General features: G+C 33.3%; 2 protein-coding genes across 2 annotated transcripts in view; one reads left to right on the top strand and one right to left on the bottom strand.

The window, feature by feature from the left end:
- The window catches only part of LOC106461043 (F-box only protein 38-like), a 28,322-nt gene extending 27,828 nt beyond the window's left edge, over nt 1-494 (top strand). Inside the window, exon 14 of the mRNA XM_013920829.2 lies at nt 162-494. Within this exon, the coding sequence (XP_013776283.1) occupies nt 162-298 (137 nt within the window). The 3' untranslated portion in view covers nt 299-494. The remainder of the gene's footprint in view (nt 1-161) is intronic.
- Nucleotides 495-1,979: 1,485 nt separating this feature from the next.
- Nucleotides 1,980-3,884, bottom strand: LOC111086209 (putative defense protein 1). The gene is made up of 3 exons (XM_022388134.1): nt 3,508-3,884; nt 2,535-2,742; nt 1,980-2,079 (listed from the first exon to the last, which is right to left on the bottom strand). The coding sequence occupies exons 1-3, from the start codon at nt 3,716-3,718 to the stop codon at nt 1,980-1,982; spliced, it is 519 nt and encodes a 172-aa protein (XP_022243842.1). The 5' UTR covers nt 3,719-3,884.
- Between the last annotated feature and the right edge of the window lie 11,605 nt (nt 3,885-15,489).

The following is a 15,489-nucleotide window of genomic DNA, read 5'->3' as shown; positions in this document are numbered from 1 at the left end:
TTTTTTTACTGTGAAAACATAAAACTTGTTGCCTTTCTGGGTTTTTTTTTACTGTGAAAACATTAAAACTTGTTGCCTTTCTGAAGTTTCTTTTACAGTGAAAACATTAAAACTTATTCCGAAGGGAAGAAAACATATGTATATATATTTTTTTTTTCCAGACTTTCCAGTACCTATGTCGTCAGGGTATTATTTGCCTTTTGTTGAAGAAAGTCTTATAGAATGGAAAGAAACAGGACGTGGGCTGCATACCAGTCATATTGGATTGTACGTGCATGTAGCAGAAAAGAATTGTTAGTTCACTTCTGTTTTGGCCATACGTAATACTCTTTCAGTGTGTTTGGATAAATAAAGTCTGTGCTAAAGACATAATATTTGGGTATAAGAGAATATTGAGTGTAAAGACAACACTTGTAGCCACTTATTTGATACCTTTGGTTGTTATTTTATGTGGCAAGATTTGAGAGTCAATAAATATTGTAGTCACAAAAATATTTTGAGTGTTATTGAATTCTTTCCAATCTATGAAAAAATAACAAAACAGGTGTATGTTAATGAGTTGCTAGTAGCTGTCCAACTTCAGTTTTTAAAGTTAACATAGGTTTTAATCCCATGAGAAGAAAATAATGACTTTGGAATAGGAGAATTGAGCTTTAAAGAGAGGTGTTAAAACCTTTCATACTGTTATGGTAATTTGTAGCATCTATATTGTAAAGATATGCAAAAGTTTAACAGTTGGCAGAGAATTGTTTCAATATCTAAAGGCAACATTATATATAATGAATTTCAGTCCATATTACCATACAAACCATTATTAATGTATATATTAAATGGGGTTTTAAAATGCTCTGAATGTGTGTGAATGATGAACGTGAAGAAATATATTCTCAGTTTGCTCTTGTCAGTAGAATTCCATCTGTTTGAAAGTTAAAATTCATGAAGGATTCTAGCTTTTAGAAGAGTATTTATTTATACATAACCTAACCCTGTTTATGCTAATAATTCTCCTTAAGATGATATAAAACTGTAATAACCATAAAGATACACTTATGATTCACTTTATTCTTGATTTTTAGAATAATGTGATAATAAACACTTGGTCTAATGTGTAACCTTTTTCACTTATAAACTTCTATATTGTTACCCTTCTACTAAAATGTAGCCTGTTGTGAAGGTTTTGAAGTAAACAATGTAATCCTTACTCCTTATCATATTGAAGGTTTCTCCATAAGTCAGAGAACTCTATTGGTGACAAATACGGAATGTTCATTTAACTCTTAAGTACCTTGAATACTTAATATTTTAGGTAAGGGCCATTCATTGCCTGGTGGTTAGTTTGCTCAACCCACAATCTGAGGAATGCAGATTTGAATTCCTGTCACCTAACATGCTCGTTCTTTCAGCCATGGGCGCTTTGTAATACGACAGTCAATTCCATTAATCGTTGGTAAAAGATTGTCGATGGGTGGTGTTGTCTAGCCGTCTTCCCTCTCGTCTATCACTGCTAAATTAGGAACTCCTCTTGCATATAGCCCTCGTGTAGCTTTGTGTGTATTTCAAACCAAATCTTAGGTAAGACAATTACTATGATGACTAGCAAGGAATGTTCATTTAACTAGTGTGTACTTAATTGATTAGAAGTCATTATTATTTGGCTGTGGTCTACATTTAAGTAATTATGGGTGAAGACTTGGCTTATAGGGAGATTTTTTGTTTTAATATACATATATTTGTGTTAATCATTTTTGTACTGAGATCTCTCATTTTAGATCAGTAAAGGCATTTGTGACTATGTTAATTACCGAGTTAATTTTTAGTTCTGTTCTATGTTGGTAGCTTGCTTTGATCAGAGATTATGATTGATGTCAGGCCTACGAGATTCCACACCTTTATCTAAACCATACGAGTACAACTTTCAAATATTTTCACATTTGTTTCACCATAAAGGTTTTTGTAGACCACAAACATTGAAAACATGATTACTTCTTGAAAAGTGTATTAAAGTCGCCATCAGTGGGAATGGGAACGGTTGCCACTTGACCGGTGTAATATACAGAATAACTTTCTGCGATTGTTGCTCTGTATGAAATAAAATAAAAACAAAGAAAATATATTAATTGACATGTTATGATACAGTACAAAACATTATGAACGCGACAATGAAATAAAAAATGAAAAAAAAAATTGTAAGTTCCCTATAAAAATAAACTTAATGTTACGCTAGGGGGAGGGAGGGTCTTAAAGGGGTAGTTTTTGTTGTTTAACTTACTGAATTAAAATGTAAACCTTGACTTTTTTGTAATTAATACTAACATAATTAAATTGAAAATATCTGTTTATTACGTAATTAGCCATTATTAAGTAGAGAAAAAATAATGTCTTATGAATGTACATTTATACATGTATAAAATCCCATGATCACAGTAACAACCCTATTTTCTGGGCTTTATATCTTAAGCAGGTGATAGTAGATATTACAAAAATGTGTGAAATAACAAGTGCTTTTTCTTTTCCTTTACGAAACAAAAACCTACAGAAAAATAACGTCTCCTTCTCCTCTATCACGCGGCGGTTCCCAGAGTAAGGTCACGTGACTTTTAGGATAAGGATCCACGTGTGTGATGGCCGAGCACGGGAGAGGATCAGTTCCTTTAACCTTTTTCCATGAGCCAATTCTTTTTTTCGTATGAGGATCAATGGCGGCTACAAAAAATCCCTTAAAAGGAGCGCCTAAAATCTCAACTGGAAAAACGAAAAACGAACTATAAATGACTGAGAAACAATTAACGTCATTTCTATTCAAATCTTTGAAGGCTCTACTTAAAATATTCACAATATTAAAAGTATTATAAAGTTTTAATCAAACGTTGGTAATTTATTTACCAATAATGTTATTGCAATAACTCGAATAATTCAGCGCCATCTATCCCACTAGGATCGATTTTTGAGATTAATAGGCGGAAAATGAAGATTGAAGTTAAATTTTTTAGCCTTTGTAACTAAGTGTAGATAATTATTTATAAGTTTTAAACTTAGCTATCGTATGTGCGACATGCATTTTCTTATTCTTGATATAAATTTTAAACCTTCTTTACCTATTTTCATTAGTTTTTATTAGTTCCTACTAATTCATTCTAATAACCTCAGCATGTGACTAATATTCTCGTACGCTAACTAAAACATTCTAAGACCCTCAACACGTGACTAATATTCTGGTACGCTAACTAAAACATTCTAAAAATCAATCTCAACATGTGACTAAAATTCTCTTACGCTAGCTAAAGCACTAAAAATGTCAACACGTGACTGATATCTCGAACTTTTACTAACACATTATAAGAACCTCCACACTTGACTGATACACCGAACTCTTACTAAAACATTCTAAAAATCTCAACATGTGACTGATGTCTAATAAAGCCTCAAGAAAATAGTATATATATTTTTATGTTGTTTGCACCTTTAAAGATAACTTTAAAAAAAATATGGTATGTCTTATTTACGTACCTGTTATTCCAGGAATTGTGCTGTATGTATAATGATTTGTAGAAGCAATGAAACTGAAGGGGGAGCTTTCTGGCGGACTGGGCTTCAATAGTTCATGGCGGGGGAGCATAGAATCACAAGATTCGACAGGAGCTCCTTGTGGAAAGGCGTGTATGACAGAGATAAAAACACAGAAGAACAGCAAAGCAATGGTTATTCTTAGGCACCACATATTCTGGACAAAAGTTAGGCACAAGCTGGTAATATAATTTGAGGATTAAGTACCAACTATTACCGTATTAGTTCCAAGAGACCTATGTTCTGTAACAACACGCGAGGCGTAAGGAAATATCGAGGTAAAGTAGCCCAGGGACGAGACCGATGTGTGGGGTGGTGCTTGAGTGAGTTAACTACACCCAGTATCAGTGAAAGTTGGTCAGATGTGTGATAGCAGCAGTCTACGGTAAAGTGTCGCGAGATACTCGTTAAAGCCTTCCGATTTGTTATTTCACAGTCACCTGCTTTCTTTATATCCTTACCGTCTATGCCGAAACGATGCTCGAGAAGACTCTTAAATATAGCTCACTCGCTGATCAACTTGAACAACAAGTTTTTTCTAAGTTTCCACCGACACTTTATCAGTTTGTGGGGTTAGTTTATTGACAACTAGTAAAACCTCAGAGACGTTGTTGAATTTTTCGAAAGTTTTATATCCAGATCACGATTTGATTTGGATATTTTTAAATCTAAAATATGGAGACATGAATGCTTAACAATTTATATATGTATATATTTAAAGCCTAAGAAATAGGGCATGACTATGTTAGCACATCATCCAAATAGGACAGACTGATGGCTACCAAGAAATCTTTTTTTTTCTTTTCTAGCTATAGCCATATAAAAAATTCTGTTCTGACTGACAATATCTACATATAATTCGACCTTATAAACAAAAATTTTTGTTTTGTTTTGACCACAATGGTATATCTGCGCTGTGCTCTTTGCGAAGCTAGAATCCCGAATTTTAGTGTTATAAGCCTTCAAACTTAACTCTGAGCCATCGACGGCTTTATGAAAAATAATAAACATGAACTAATTTTTTACGGAAGCGAAAAGTAACTCACGTAGCCACTGCATGGAACTATCAACCGAAATCTGTGTGCTCTGCTTGATTCAACTGATACTTTCAATTGCATAGAGCATCTGGATGTTATTTGTATTTGTGCAGCCAATCCACATAAAAATATCGACCAAATACCAACAAGTCTTTTAATTTCGGACCTTAAACTTATGTTAGGGTTGATGTTCAATAAAGTTTTTCTTCATTACCCATTCAAGCCGTCTCCAGCCATTATTTATCTTGTTAGATGTTTTCAGAGTAATACACAGTGTACTGAATGAAATATCACAATCATTTTTATTTTGCGGACACTTTAATTATCATCTTACTTATTTCGACTCATGCAATAGTAATAAAGAATAACTGGCTTTTACTAAGTGTTTTGTGCTTTTCTTAAAATCCGTAGACTCACCGCTGTCACAGGAAGATAAATTTTAATTTATTTTCAAGTTAGCTTGATCAACTTGGTTAAAGTTTTCATCGTATTTAGACTCGGCCATTAATTTTCATTTAGTTTTGATATTATTCACTCATATGTACACAGTGGATAAAAAAAAAAAACTTCCGCCAAAATTCCAAGACGAGAGCAGTGAACTTAATATCTTTCTTGGTTAAAGAAAAAATTACATGGTTTATGAAAGTATTACTTGGCTTAATAAACTACTAATTTCTTTTTTTTATAGATTCAAATGATAAAAGTTACAGTCAGTTGTTTTTATGGTCTGTAGGTTTCGTTTCGGGTCTGCTGGTTAGAGAGGGAAGATCTTAAAGCAACAAGTAAATCGCTATCATTTTTACTTCGCACTCGCCCCCCAGTGGCACAGCGGTATGTCTGCGGACTTACAACGCTAGAAACCGGGTTTCGATACCCGTGGTGGGCAGAGCACAGATAGCCCTTGTGTAGCTTTGTGCATAATTAAAAACAAACAAACAAACAATACTTCGCACTCTAGAAACTTAAGAGGAATCTGGAGTAAAGCCAACAAATTAGTAGAGTTCGGAAGCACAGAGAGTAAAACTTCTACCTTTTGTGTATGTATTTATTTTGTAATTATTTTCTGAACCTTTTTCAAACCAAAGCACGTGAAAGTAAAGACACTGTTGTAATTTTGAGTAACTAACTCAATGTGTTACCAAACAAATTGTAAAATGTCTTCTTTTGTAGTTTTGTCGTCCTCGTTATTTTCTTTCGAAATATCGGTCATAGCTGAATAAAGCTAAGCTGACTGTTCAGTTGTTTCTTCTTTTTCCTGTGGTACCACACGCAAAAATGTTTTACCTCATCTTCGTTGGGTTGAGAAGGAAGCCTTAGATAAAATATCTTAGGTTGTATGTTTACTATCTGCAACGTCTGTAAAATTATCCAGAAACAAGGTAACACATGTAGCATGTGACAAGTAAACGGGATGTTGTTATTGTTGTTTGTTAACAAATTCATTTGAAACACATATAATTTGTCAACTGTGTGTGGAATTGTGTTGAACGAGCAAGTCTACATACATATTCTCAAACCAGATTTCATAGAAACATCTTTTCGGTATTAACTGGAAACGAATATGTTCACACAAATTGGTAAGTTTATAGGAAAAGAATAAAATAAGATAAAGTGTACACAACATATACAGTAGATACTGGGCGTAAACAATGTTATCAAATTACTCATTCGTACCCAACTTCTGGTTCCAGATGAAGCAAAGCTGATGAATCAGTAAATACATATGTGTGTACCAAATGAATCATAACAGTATTCATGAAATATGAAATTAATGTTTTTAAATTCAAAATATTGAAGAAAAGAACAAAATATTTAGATAACTGATTAACTAAAGTACGCATGAGACACACACGCGTCTATATATGTATATATTTCGAGGAAGTGTTTTACATTAATCTCCATTCAAATAATACTGTAAAGAAATTCAAATAATTCCCTTTCAGGTTTTTTCTTCTTCCTTCAAAACTTTTAAATCAACAGAATTGTACTTACCAGACCAAGTAAACGATAAAAATCTATTCGCAGATAAAGAACAGTGCTAGAAAAATTATGAATTGTGTTTTGTTTTTTTATGAAAAACGTGTTAGTCGTGACTTCCTAGCTGTTTGTTTTAGTTTTCTCTTTGTCGGATAATTGCCGTTTTTAACTAATACAACTAGTTACGGTAAAAATATTTCGTGCATAGTTTATTACAGTACAACCAACTTTAACGTTTTTCATCTGTAAAGCTATTCATGCAGCTTAAACGTAGATCAATGAGTAACACAAATGAGTGTAACAGATCGTACAAACTGTTGACTGGAATATGTAACATATTATACACACTGTTGACTGGAGTAGGGACTTGCATACGAAAGGATAACAGAACCCTGAAGTACCACGACCGACATTTCCCGTTTCGCATGGTATGAGGGAATATTGGTATCCTTCCTTTACTTGACGGCGTGCTCTATGCCATCTTATCCACGTTTTATTTTAAACTTGCTTTATTGAAACTTCTGCCATCGCTACAAGATAAATGCTGGTTTCCCTAAGATATCTAAAAAAACGCATACTTTATGATAGTTGATACGTGACTTGTCACGGTACAACGAATGTAAATAAAATATCTGGCCCACCGCCCAACACATTAGACAAGTGCGTTCACATGTCGACAGATGTCGCATTACATATCACTGGCACGAATGTGAAACTAGCAATACTTACTCTCTAAATAAATTGGCTTTATTTAAACTTGGATATTACAAAAGCATTACAGCACGGCTATCATATTAAGTGTAAATAAGATGTAGACTCTTTTCAAGGCATATTTTCTTTTACTATAAGGTGACAAAAATTAAAAGAAACCGAATTCAAGAGAATACTTCAAAAACCAAGTACCTACTTATCTCAAAGAAGTGTAAAAAAAAAAAAAAGATAGAAACTGTGCTAGCCGTCCCTAATTTAGCAGTGAAATACTAGATGGAATACAGCTAGTTATCATCACCAACCGCCAACTCTTGTACCAACGAGTAGTGGGATTGGTCGTGACGTTATAACGCCCCCACGGCTGAAAGGATGGGTGGGGATATGAACCAGTGACCGTCAGATTGCGAGTCAAGTGCCCTAACCACCAGGCTATGTCGGGCCGAGTTATATTTATGCGTGTATGTGTGTGTGTATTAAAGTAGTCTAGAAACAATATATTATACGTATATTAAGAAAATTTAGTTTTTAATATCATAATATTCAAAGTATATTTCTACATCAAAACTATTTGACAAAAACAAAGAGATGAAGATTATCACAATATAAAACAATATTTATCAGCTATATAAACAATAAGATTTGTTTGTTTTTTATATTATGCTCTAAAACAAAGCCACATTGGACTATCTGCTGTGTCCTCTGTGGGGAATCGAACTCCGGATTTCAGCATTGGAACTCCATAAAATTACCGCTGTCCCACCAGGAGACAACTACTTGGAAAATTAAATTAAGAGCGATCTCCGCCACTTGACTTTTCTGCTGTTATTTAGTTTTCGTTATCTCGTGACAAATTAGGTATAATAATTGTGAACTCTGTTTTGAGGTGTATGTTTTCTAGGCTACATATGTACCAATTTGCTTGTGGGTCCATGATTTTGTTGGTTGCAGGGGCGCCTAATAGCTAAACACACACAAACAACAACAAACAAACAAAAACACGTTAACAACATCATTATCAATATTGCAATTAATTACATTAATTATTGCTAGGGTTCCACCTATGTATATATTTTACACATAAAATGAGTGATTTCACCTAATATTTTGATCAGTTCTTTAAACTGACTGTTTAAACAAGCAAGATCACGAAATTACTCAATATGATGCAATAACTATGGAACAAGAGTTATATAATACCATATATATAATGAACCAGCTCCTCAGGGAGTTATGGAATATAAATACCGAGTATAAAATACATTATATAATGAACCAACTCCTCAGGGAGTTATGGATTATAAATACTGAGTATAGAATACATTATATAATGAACCAACTCCTCAGGGAGTTATGGAATATAAATACCGAGTATAAAATACATTATATAATGAACCAACTCCTCAGGGAGTTATGGAATATAAATACAGAGTATGAAATACCATGTATTTATATTCCATAACTCCCTGAGGAGTTGGTTCATTATACATGGTATTTCATACTCTGTGTTTATATTCCATAACTACCTGAGGAGTTGGTTCATTATATATGGTATCATATACTCTGTATTTATATTCCATAACTCCCTGAGGAGTTGGCTCATTATACGAGTATAAGATACCATATATAATGAACCAACTTCTCAGGGAGTTATTGAATATAAATACAGAATATACAATACCATATATAATGAACCAACTCTTCAGGTAGTTATGGAATATAAATACAATTGCAGAGTTTAAAAAAATTAAAAGATTGGTTATTAACTTATGTTCATAGACAAACTGATTAATATTCATTTAATGGTACGTTATGCATATAGGATTAATATTATCATTAATTTAACTTTAATTACCTATGTTGTTGCTTGTTTGTGATAAAAAGTACAATAGCATTACAGGATATTATGTTAATATAAAATGATGATTAAGATAGACTTCTAATATCAATTTCGCCTTTTTGTGTTTTGTTTATTTATATTTATCAATACACACACATATATATATAAATAGACAACAGTTATTAAGGAGTTTTCCACAAATCAGCTGATTAAGCTTAGTGGAAACTACTTTATTTTCATATGTTTATTTTTTTATTGATATGTACACACTGTACGTGACTAAAAGATAATTATTCTTCTTATCACTGAAAAAAATGTCGACCCCCACCAGGAGTGAACAATAGAAAAACATAAAGAAAATGCCGGTAAGCTTCTCTTGAAACTTACTTTTAAAGATTTCTAAATATTGAAACATTCTGATGATATTAAAGTTTCAGTCTTTATAAATTGAATTTAACCCTCACAAACCCTTAACTGCTTTGATGTAGCAAATCGTCCAGGTTGACAGAAAGCCTTACTAACTTTGTATTTAAACGATAAGTTGGCCCTTTTAATAAAAATGGCGTTCTAAAACAACAGTAGAAATGTTTTACTAAATATACAGTGTACAAAATACCTAAAAACAACGAGAAATATTTACACCCGTGTTTCAAAGCATACACGTGTGTTTAGCCACATTGTTTTGTACTAATTTTTTATATATTTGAGCTTGTAAGCTGAGAGAGAGAAAGACATTAATGTATCATTGAAGTTATTTTAGGCTTAACTATATATATATGGTGACAAATAAGGAGAGGTATAATACAATAATTGTAATGGAATGGAATGTGGTGTTTCATGCCTGCCCTTTGACAATGCCAATGAGGTCATTGAGATCAATCCATCGAAAATTTTAATAATATGCATAATATATCCAAAAGTTCAAAGTCAAGGGTGTAGACTATAAAAAATAAAGCATTTTCAATCAATAATATCAGTATCTCTTCTCAAGAACAACAGTTACATTTCTAGCCACAGAAAACTGAAATCCGACCATAACAAAATTAGGTTTCAGATACAAGGTCAGAAGTTTGCATAGGCGAGTCACTGCACCTTCAAAAGGCCCAAAAGGTTAAAAAAGTATCAAAAAGGTCTTTCTGAAAAAAAAAGGCAGGATATTCGGGCACATTTAGGCAGCACTATGAACACAGCTATTGGTCGTTTGCCATTATTTCGAAATACTGATACAATAATTATCTTATTTGCATTTATATTAATAACTCTTGTTGTTGTGGTCCAGTTTTTATATATTTTTTTTGCTTAATATATTTCTGGAATTTATTATTATTTACACGTTTGCAATTAATATTTTTGGCATAAGATGCATATAAATATTTTTTTTCTAAGAACGTGCCTTTGGATGACTTCAATGATATTGTTACAGCGTAGGCCTACAACACTTCCTTCCAGAAATCTAACAAATATTTTTCTTTACCTCACTTACTGAACTGTACCAGTTTTTAAAGCAGATTATCGATACTAGTGGGTGGAGAACAACAACACTGATATTTTTCGGTAAGGATGAAAATCAGCTGTGGAGTAACGTCGATTCTGGGAGGATTTCTTAACGATCTGTGTAAAACAGAGATAGTAGCTTTTCAAATAATGGTTAACTTCAATGTCTGAAGGTTCCCACGATGTAGGTTGGTGCGCGCACGTACACTGGGAAAGTGAAGGGTTATGGCACGAAATGTTCTACTTTTTTAACTACAATTCTCTCCCAGTGGAAAGTTAACACGAATTCGTTAAGCTCAAAATGGGTCAATTATACTATCATAATTGCGTTTTATCTTTTTTGAGGGTCATCGTGACTCGTAGTTCCTCACAATTTCAATTGAACGCATGTTAGGCATGTAAAGCTTTTTCGTGGGATCCTATTTCTTTGCTTTCTTTTTTTTTTTTGAAGGGGGGGGGGACTTGAGATAATGTTTTGGGCTTTATGCAGAGTCATTCATGTATTCTGGCTGAACTTTTTATTCTGTTTTAGCCTTTACATGGATCGGCATGGTACAATGCTTTTACTACACTACAGCAATTATAGAAATAAGATAATACTGTAATTTAATGACTGACTGAGTTAAAACTAACTTTCCTTTAAAAGAAAACCTTAAGGCAAAGTGAGTATTAATCTGTCGCAAAATGATAGGCCAGGCGCGGCCTAATGGTGAATTGGAAGGTTTACGGTTTGCGTCTCATTTCTTTGAAAATGTGCTCTGCACTTTAAGGACGAAATTGGGCTATATGAATGACAGTCAAATACCATCATTGGGTCACCTAAGAGTATCCCAAGAGCAGTGAGTGCTGTTGTCTAGCTGCCCTCCCACTCTAGTCTGTCAACTCAAAATTGTCGTCCACCCCTCGTGGCTCAGTGGTAAGGTTAAAGTCTTATTACGTGCGATGATCACAGCATAAATATCCCATTGTATTGCTTTGCGCATAAAAACAATCAGTTCAAAGTTAAGTTGCAGATAACCCTTGTGCATCTTTACACGAAATTTTCAAGCAAACCATCTATCGCAAAACAAAACAAAAGCATCTCTTTGTTCAAAAGGAAGGTTAGGTTTAGTAGTTGATTGAGCTTTGTTACGAATTCCGGTGACGTTTTAAGATAAGTTACATTTAAAATACATCTGTCAAATTTTGTCAACCTACAAGTGGCCCAGTGTTAAGTCTGAGGGCTGATGTCGCTAGAAACCGGCACAGCACAGATAGCCCATCTTGTAGCTTTGTGCTTAACATACAAGCGCTAGATTTCGCAGTATTCAATAAACTTGTCCAAGATAATTGGGTACCTTATACTACCGTGGTCCGTTCTGGTGATGTAAACATTAATTAACCCTGAAGGAGAATACACGAAAGCAAGTTTGTTTTGAATTTTCGCGCAAAGCCACAAGAGGGCTATCTGCGCTAGCCGTCCCTAATTTAGCAGTGTAAGACTAGGAAGGCAGCTAGTCATCACCACCCACCGCCAAATTTTGGGCTACTCTTTTACCAACGAATAGTGGGATTGACCGCCACATTATAACGCCCCCACGGCTGAAAGGGCGGGCATGTTTGGTGGGACGGGGATTCGAACGCGGGACCCGCAGATTGCGAGTCGAGGTCCCTAACCACCTGGCCATGCCGGGCTTGAAAGCAAGTTTGTTCTGTGAAGTTTTACCCACTCTTCATGGATTAAATAATGAAAATGTGAACAAAAATGATACAAAGTTAATTCTAGTCGTGCTCCAAGTAAACAATATGAACTTATGTGAAATAGTAATTTGAATAAGTCAGCAATCATTCTGCGGTCAACTTCGTAATGTTTTGAAACAAGCATTTACGAATCAATCAGCCATCTTTATTTGGTTAACTTCGTAATGTCTTGAGAATAGCGACTATAAATTAATCATTTATTCTTTGTTTTACGTCATAAGGTTTTGAAACCAACCGTTCTAAAGACAAAAGTCACGTAATATTTCAAACTTAATCACATTTAAAAAAAGGTCCTTGTAAGATCGTGTCAGTAAATTAATATCCATATACAACTTTAACACCTAATAAGTGCAAATTATGCACGAACTATATTCTATGTGAAGAAAGAAAATCTGTGACAATAGCCTTCTCAGGTAGCCCTCGTTTTTTTCATATAGACTATACAGTTACACACGCACGCACACAAAAAAATCCCACGATAACCGAAGTGTTGAAAGATTAAGTCATTATGGTCGAATATTCCTCAGACCATTGTTCTGATGAAGTGAAGCGTGTAGAATATACTACGAAACATACAGGTGTCGAAGTACAATAACCCGCCCCCGACCATTTAAAGTATTTTTTTCTCTTCAAATTTATCAATTAATCTTATATTTATTGAACTGAATGCTCAAGAGAAAAAAAAAAGTAACTAAGATATCAATAGATGACCTTTTTTTTGAAAGCTGTTTGTTAGAATTATCTGCAAGTTACATTCACAAAATACTAAAGTTTAAAATCAATATTTGGTTTACATGGAGCAAACGTCTTTCATATCACACAGGATTAATGTTTATTATCTTGTTAGTTGATATTTCTATGTATTCATTATTTAATCTTTATATTATCATAATTGTTTCTATACCATTCACTTTTAGTGGGTATTCAGTATAAACTTCCAAAGTTGCTGTAATTCTTCAGTGATTTTCTTGGTTCTTTAAAAACCTAAATCTTCAACTTGGGAAAAGGCATGGAATTTGACAGCTGTAAAAAGTGACAATTTGCAGTAAGACTTCATGTTTTAGTTGAAGCTGTATGAAAGACTCTTAAGAGGATATGTGAAATGAAACTTTCTGTGTTAATAATAATAGTGGTCATGGTAGAAAACGAAAATTCTCCTAAAATGATGTTAAATATCTCACGGTATCTTCTTTACAAGCTACAGATCTTGCCAATGATCTTGATGTAGATACCAGCATGAATGTTACCTAAAAATACACATTAGCATGAAGTGGCCCCAGTAAACATGCAGCTGCTTGAAACTACTTCAGAGAATAGAAATCCAAATCAACAGGTTGAAAGTACACTTAACTATAAACAGTGGATTGAGCAAACTTGGTTGAATCCAAGTTTGTTCAATGACTGAGGTGAGAATGGTATTAACTTTCAAGATCTGCAATAAAACATGGTGAAAAATCTGCATCACAGTCAACAGTGCTTGGGATCTACACAAAATTGATGCCACTCTGGCTGCTGACAGTTACAAGCAGTTTCTGATCCATTTTGCCATTCCTTCAGGAACATGATTCATTGAGCAGAGATTCATCTACCAACATGAACATGATCCTAAACATAGAGCAAATATGATGAAACAATATTTTAATAGGAAAGAGACTGATGGAACACAAACAGGCATAGTATGGCAAGTACAAAGTCCTAAATTAACATTCTTGAGCTTTATGAATCTACATAAAAATTGAGGTGGTCAAAATGTGACCAAATAACTTGGCTGAATTGTGGGGACCAATAAAAGATATTTGGAACAATATTCCACAGTTGTACATTGATGAACCAAACATGTAATGCTGTAAGTGTAAGCCAAAGAGCTTGCATAAAAACACTAGTAAATAGTACAGCTTACTTACTTTGTAATAAATTCACGATATAGTTGTCATTATTCTTTGTTTGCAACTCCTATGTGTATCACTTGCTTCCATTACTCAGTAGTTGTGTTTCTCTTGGGAAACAAAAACAAAGAACTTTTATTCTACCAACAGAGAGAAAAATATTGACGTACCAAATAATATAAAACAAAAAAAAAAACTAAATATTTAGTAAATATTTCTACTTGTCTTGCCGAGAAATATGTATGTGTAGTCTGATAATATTTCTACTTGTCTTGCCGAAAAATATGAATGTGTAGTCTGATAATATTTCTACTTGTCTTGCCGAGAAATATGTATGTGTAGTCTGATAATATTTCTACTTGTCTTGCCAAGAAATATGTATGTGTAGTCTGATAATATTTCTCTTTGCCTTATTAAATTACATACAATTCATGTCGTCAAAATTTTGGTTTTTATATTTTAATGTTTCAGAATTATAGTTTTCCAAATGTGCAATAAAAGTGAATCAATAGCTACAACGTAAACCCCTATGTTTTTTTGGTTATTTTTCACAGTTTTTGTTTCAGAAACATGTCTGCCCACTTGCATTAGAAAGCTAGAAATTTATGTAAAAAATTATAAAAATGGCAAAATTATTTTCGTTTTATGTGACACCATAAGTGTGCATGACATAAGGTTCAGTGTAACTAATGAGCAAAGGAACTATTCTTAACTGACTGAATATGTAAACTTTTTGGGTGTTGTATCATCAAATATTTCTCTGTACTACACTTTAAGAACAGGGAATGAAATGATGAAAACAACTACTTTCAGGAAAAGTATATGAATGCATAGAACATAAAAAAATAACAGCAAGTACAGGACCAAATATTGTTATATATTTTACTGACATAAGACAATTTTATACAGATAACTTAATGTACAGCTCAGCCCTTGAAAACAGCATTCCTAAAATATTATATTAGTTATTACTAATACAAATAAGCTTTGAAACATTTTAATGGAATATGGTGGGTGGGGTGACAATGAAGGTTGTTTTTCTTTTGGTTTTTTTCAAACTTACCATAACAGAATTATAAAAACAATACACACTTAATCTATTTATTATAATAATTTATCTGTTTGGATACAAAATAACAGGAAATGTCCAATCGGTTACAAAATTTGTAGTAATTAATATTCAAAAGCAAATAAACAATACCTTGGATATAATTTGAAGTATTATTAAGAATTACAGTTTTGC

Source organism: Limulus polyphemus, unplaced genomic scaffold (assembly GCF_000517525.1).
Source record: "Limulus polyphemus unplaced genomic scaffold, Limulus_polyphemus-2.1.2 Scaffold36, whole genome shotgun sequence".
NCBI classification, from domain to species: domain Eukaryota; kingdom Metazoa; phylum Arthropoda; class Merostomata; order Xiphosura; family Limulidae; genus Limulus; species Limulus polyphemus.
This window is presented reverse-complemented; position numbering and strand designations above follow the sequence as displayed.

Bases quoted from the DNA above. Each gene is read 5' to 3' on its own strand.
- LOC111086209 (XM_022388134.1), bottom strand. From the start codon at position 3,718: ATGTGGTGCCTAAGAATAACCATTGCTTTGCTGTTCTTCTGTGTTTTT. The intron at 2,743-3,507 runs GTACGTAAATAA...TCGTTTTTCCAG, and splicing joins CACAATTCCTGGAATAACAG to TTGAGATTTTAGGCGCTCCT. The intron at 2,080-2,534 runs GTAGGTTTTTGT...TATTTCATACAG, and splicing joins GAAGGAGACGTTATTTTTCT to AGCAACAATCGCAGAAAGTT.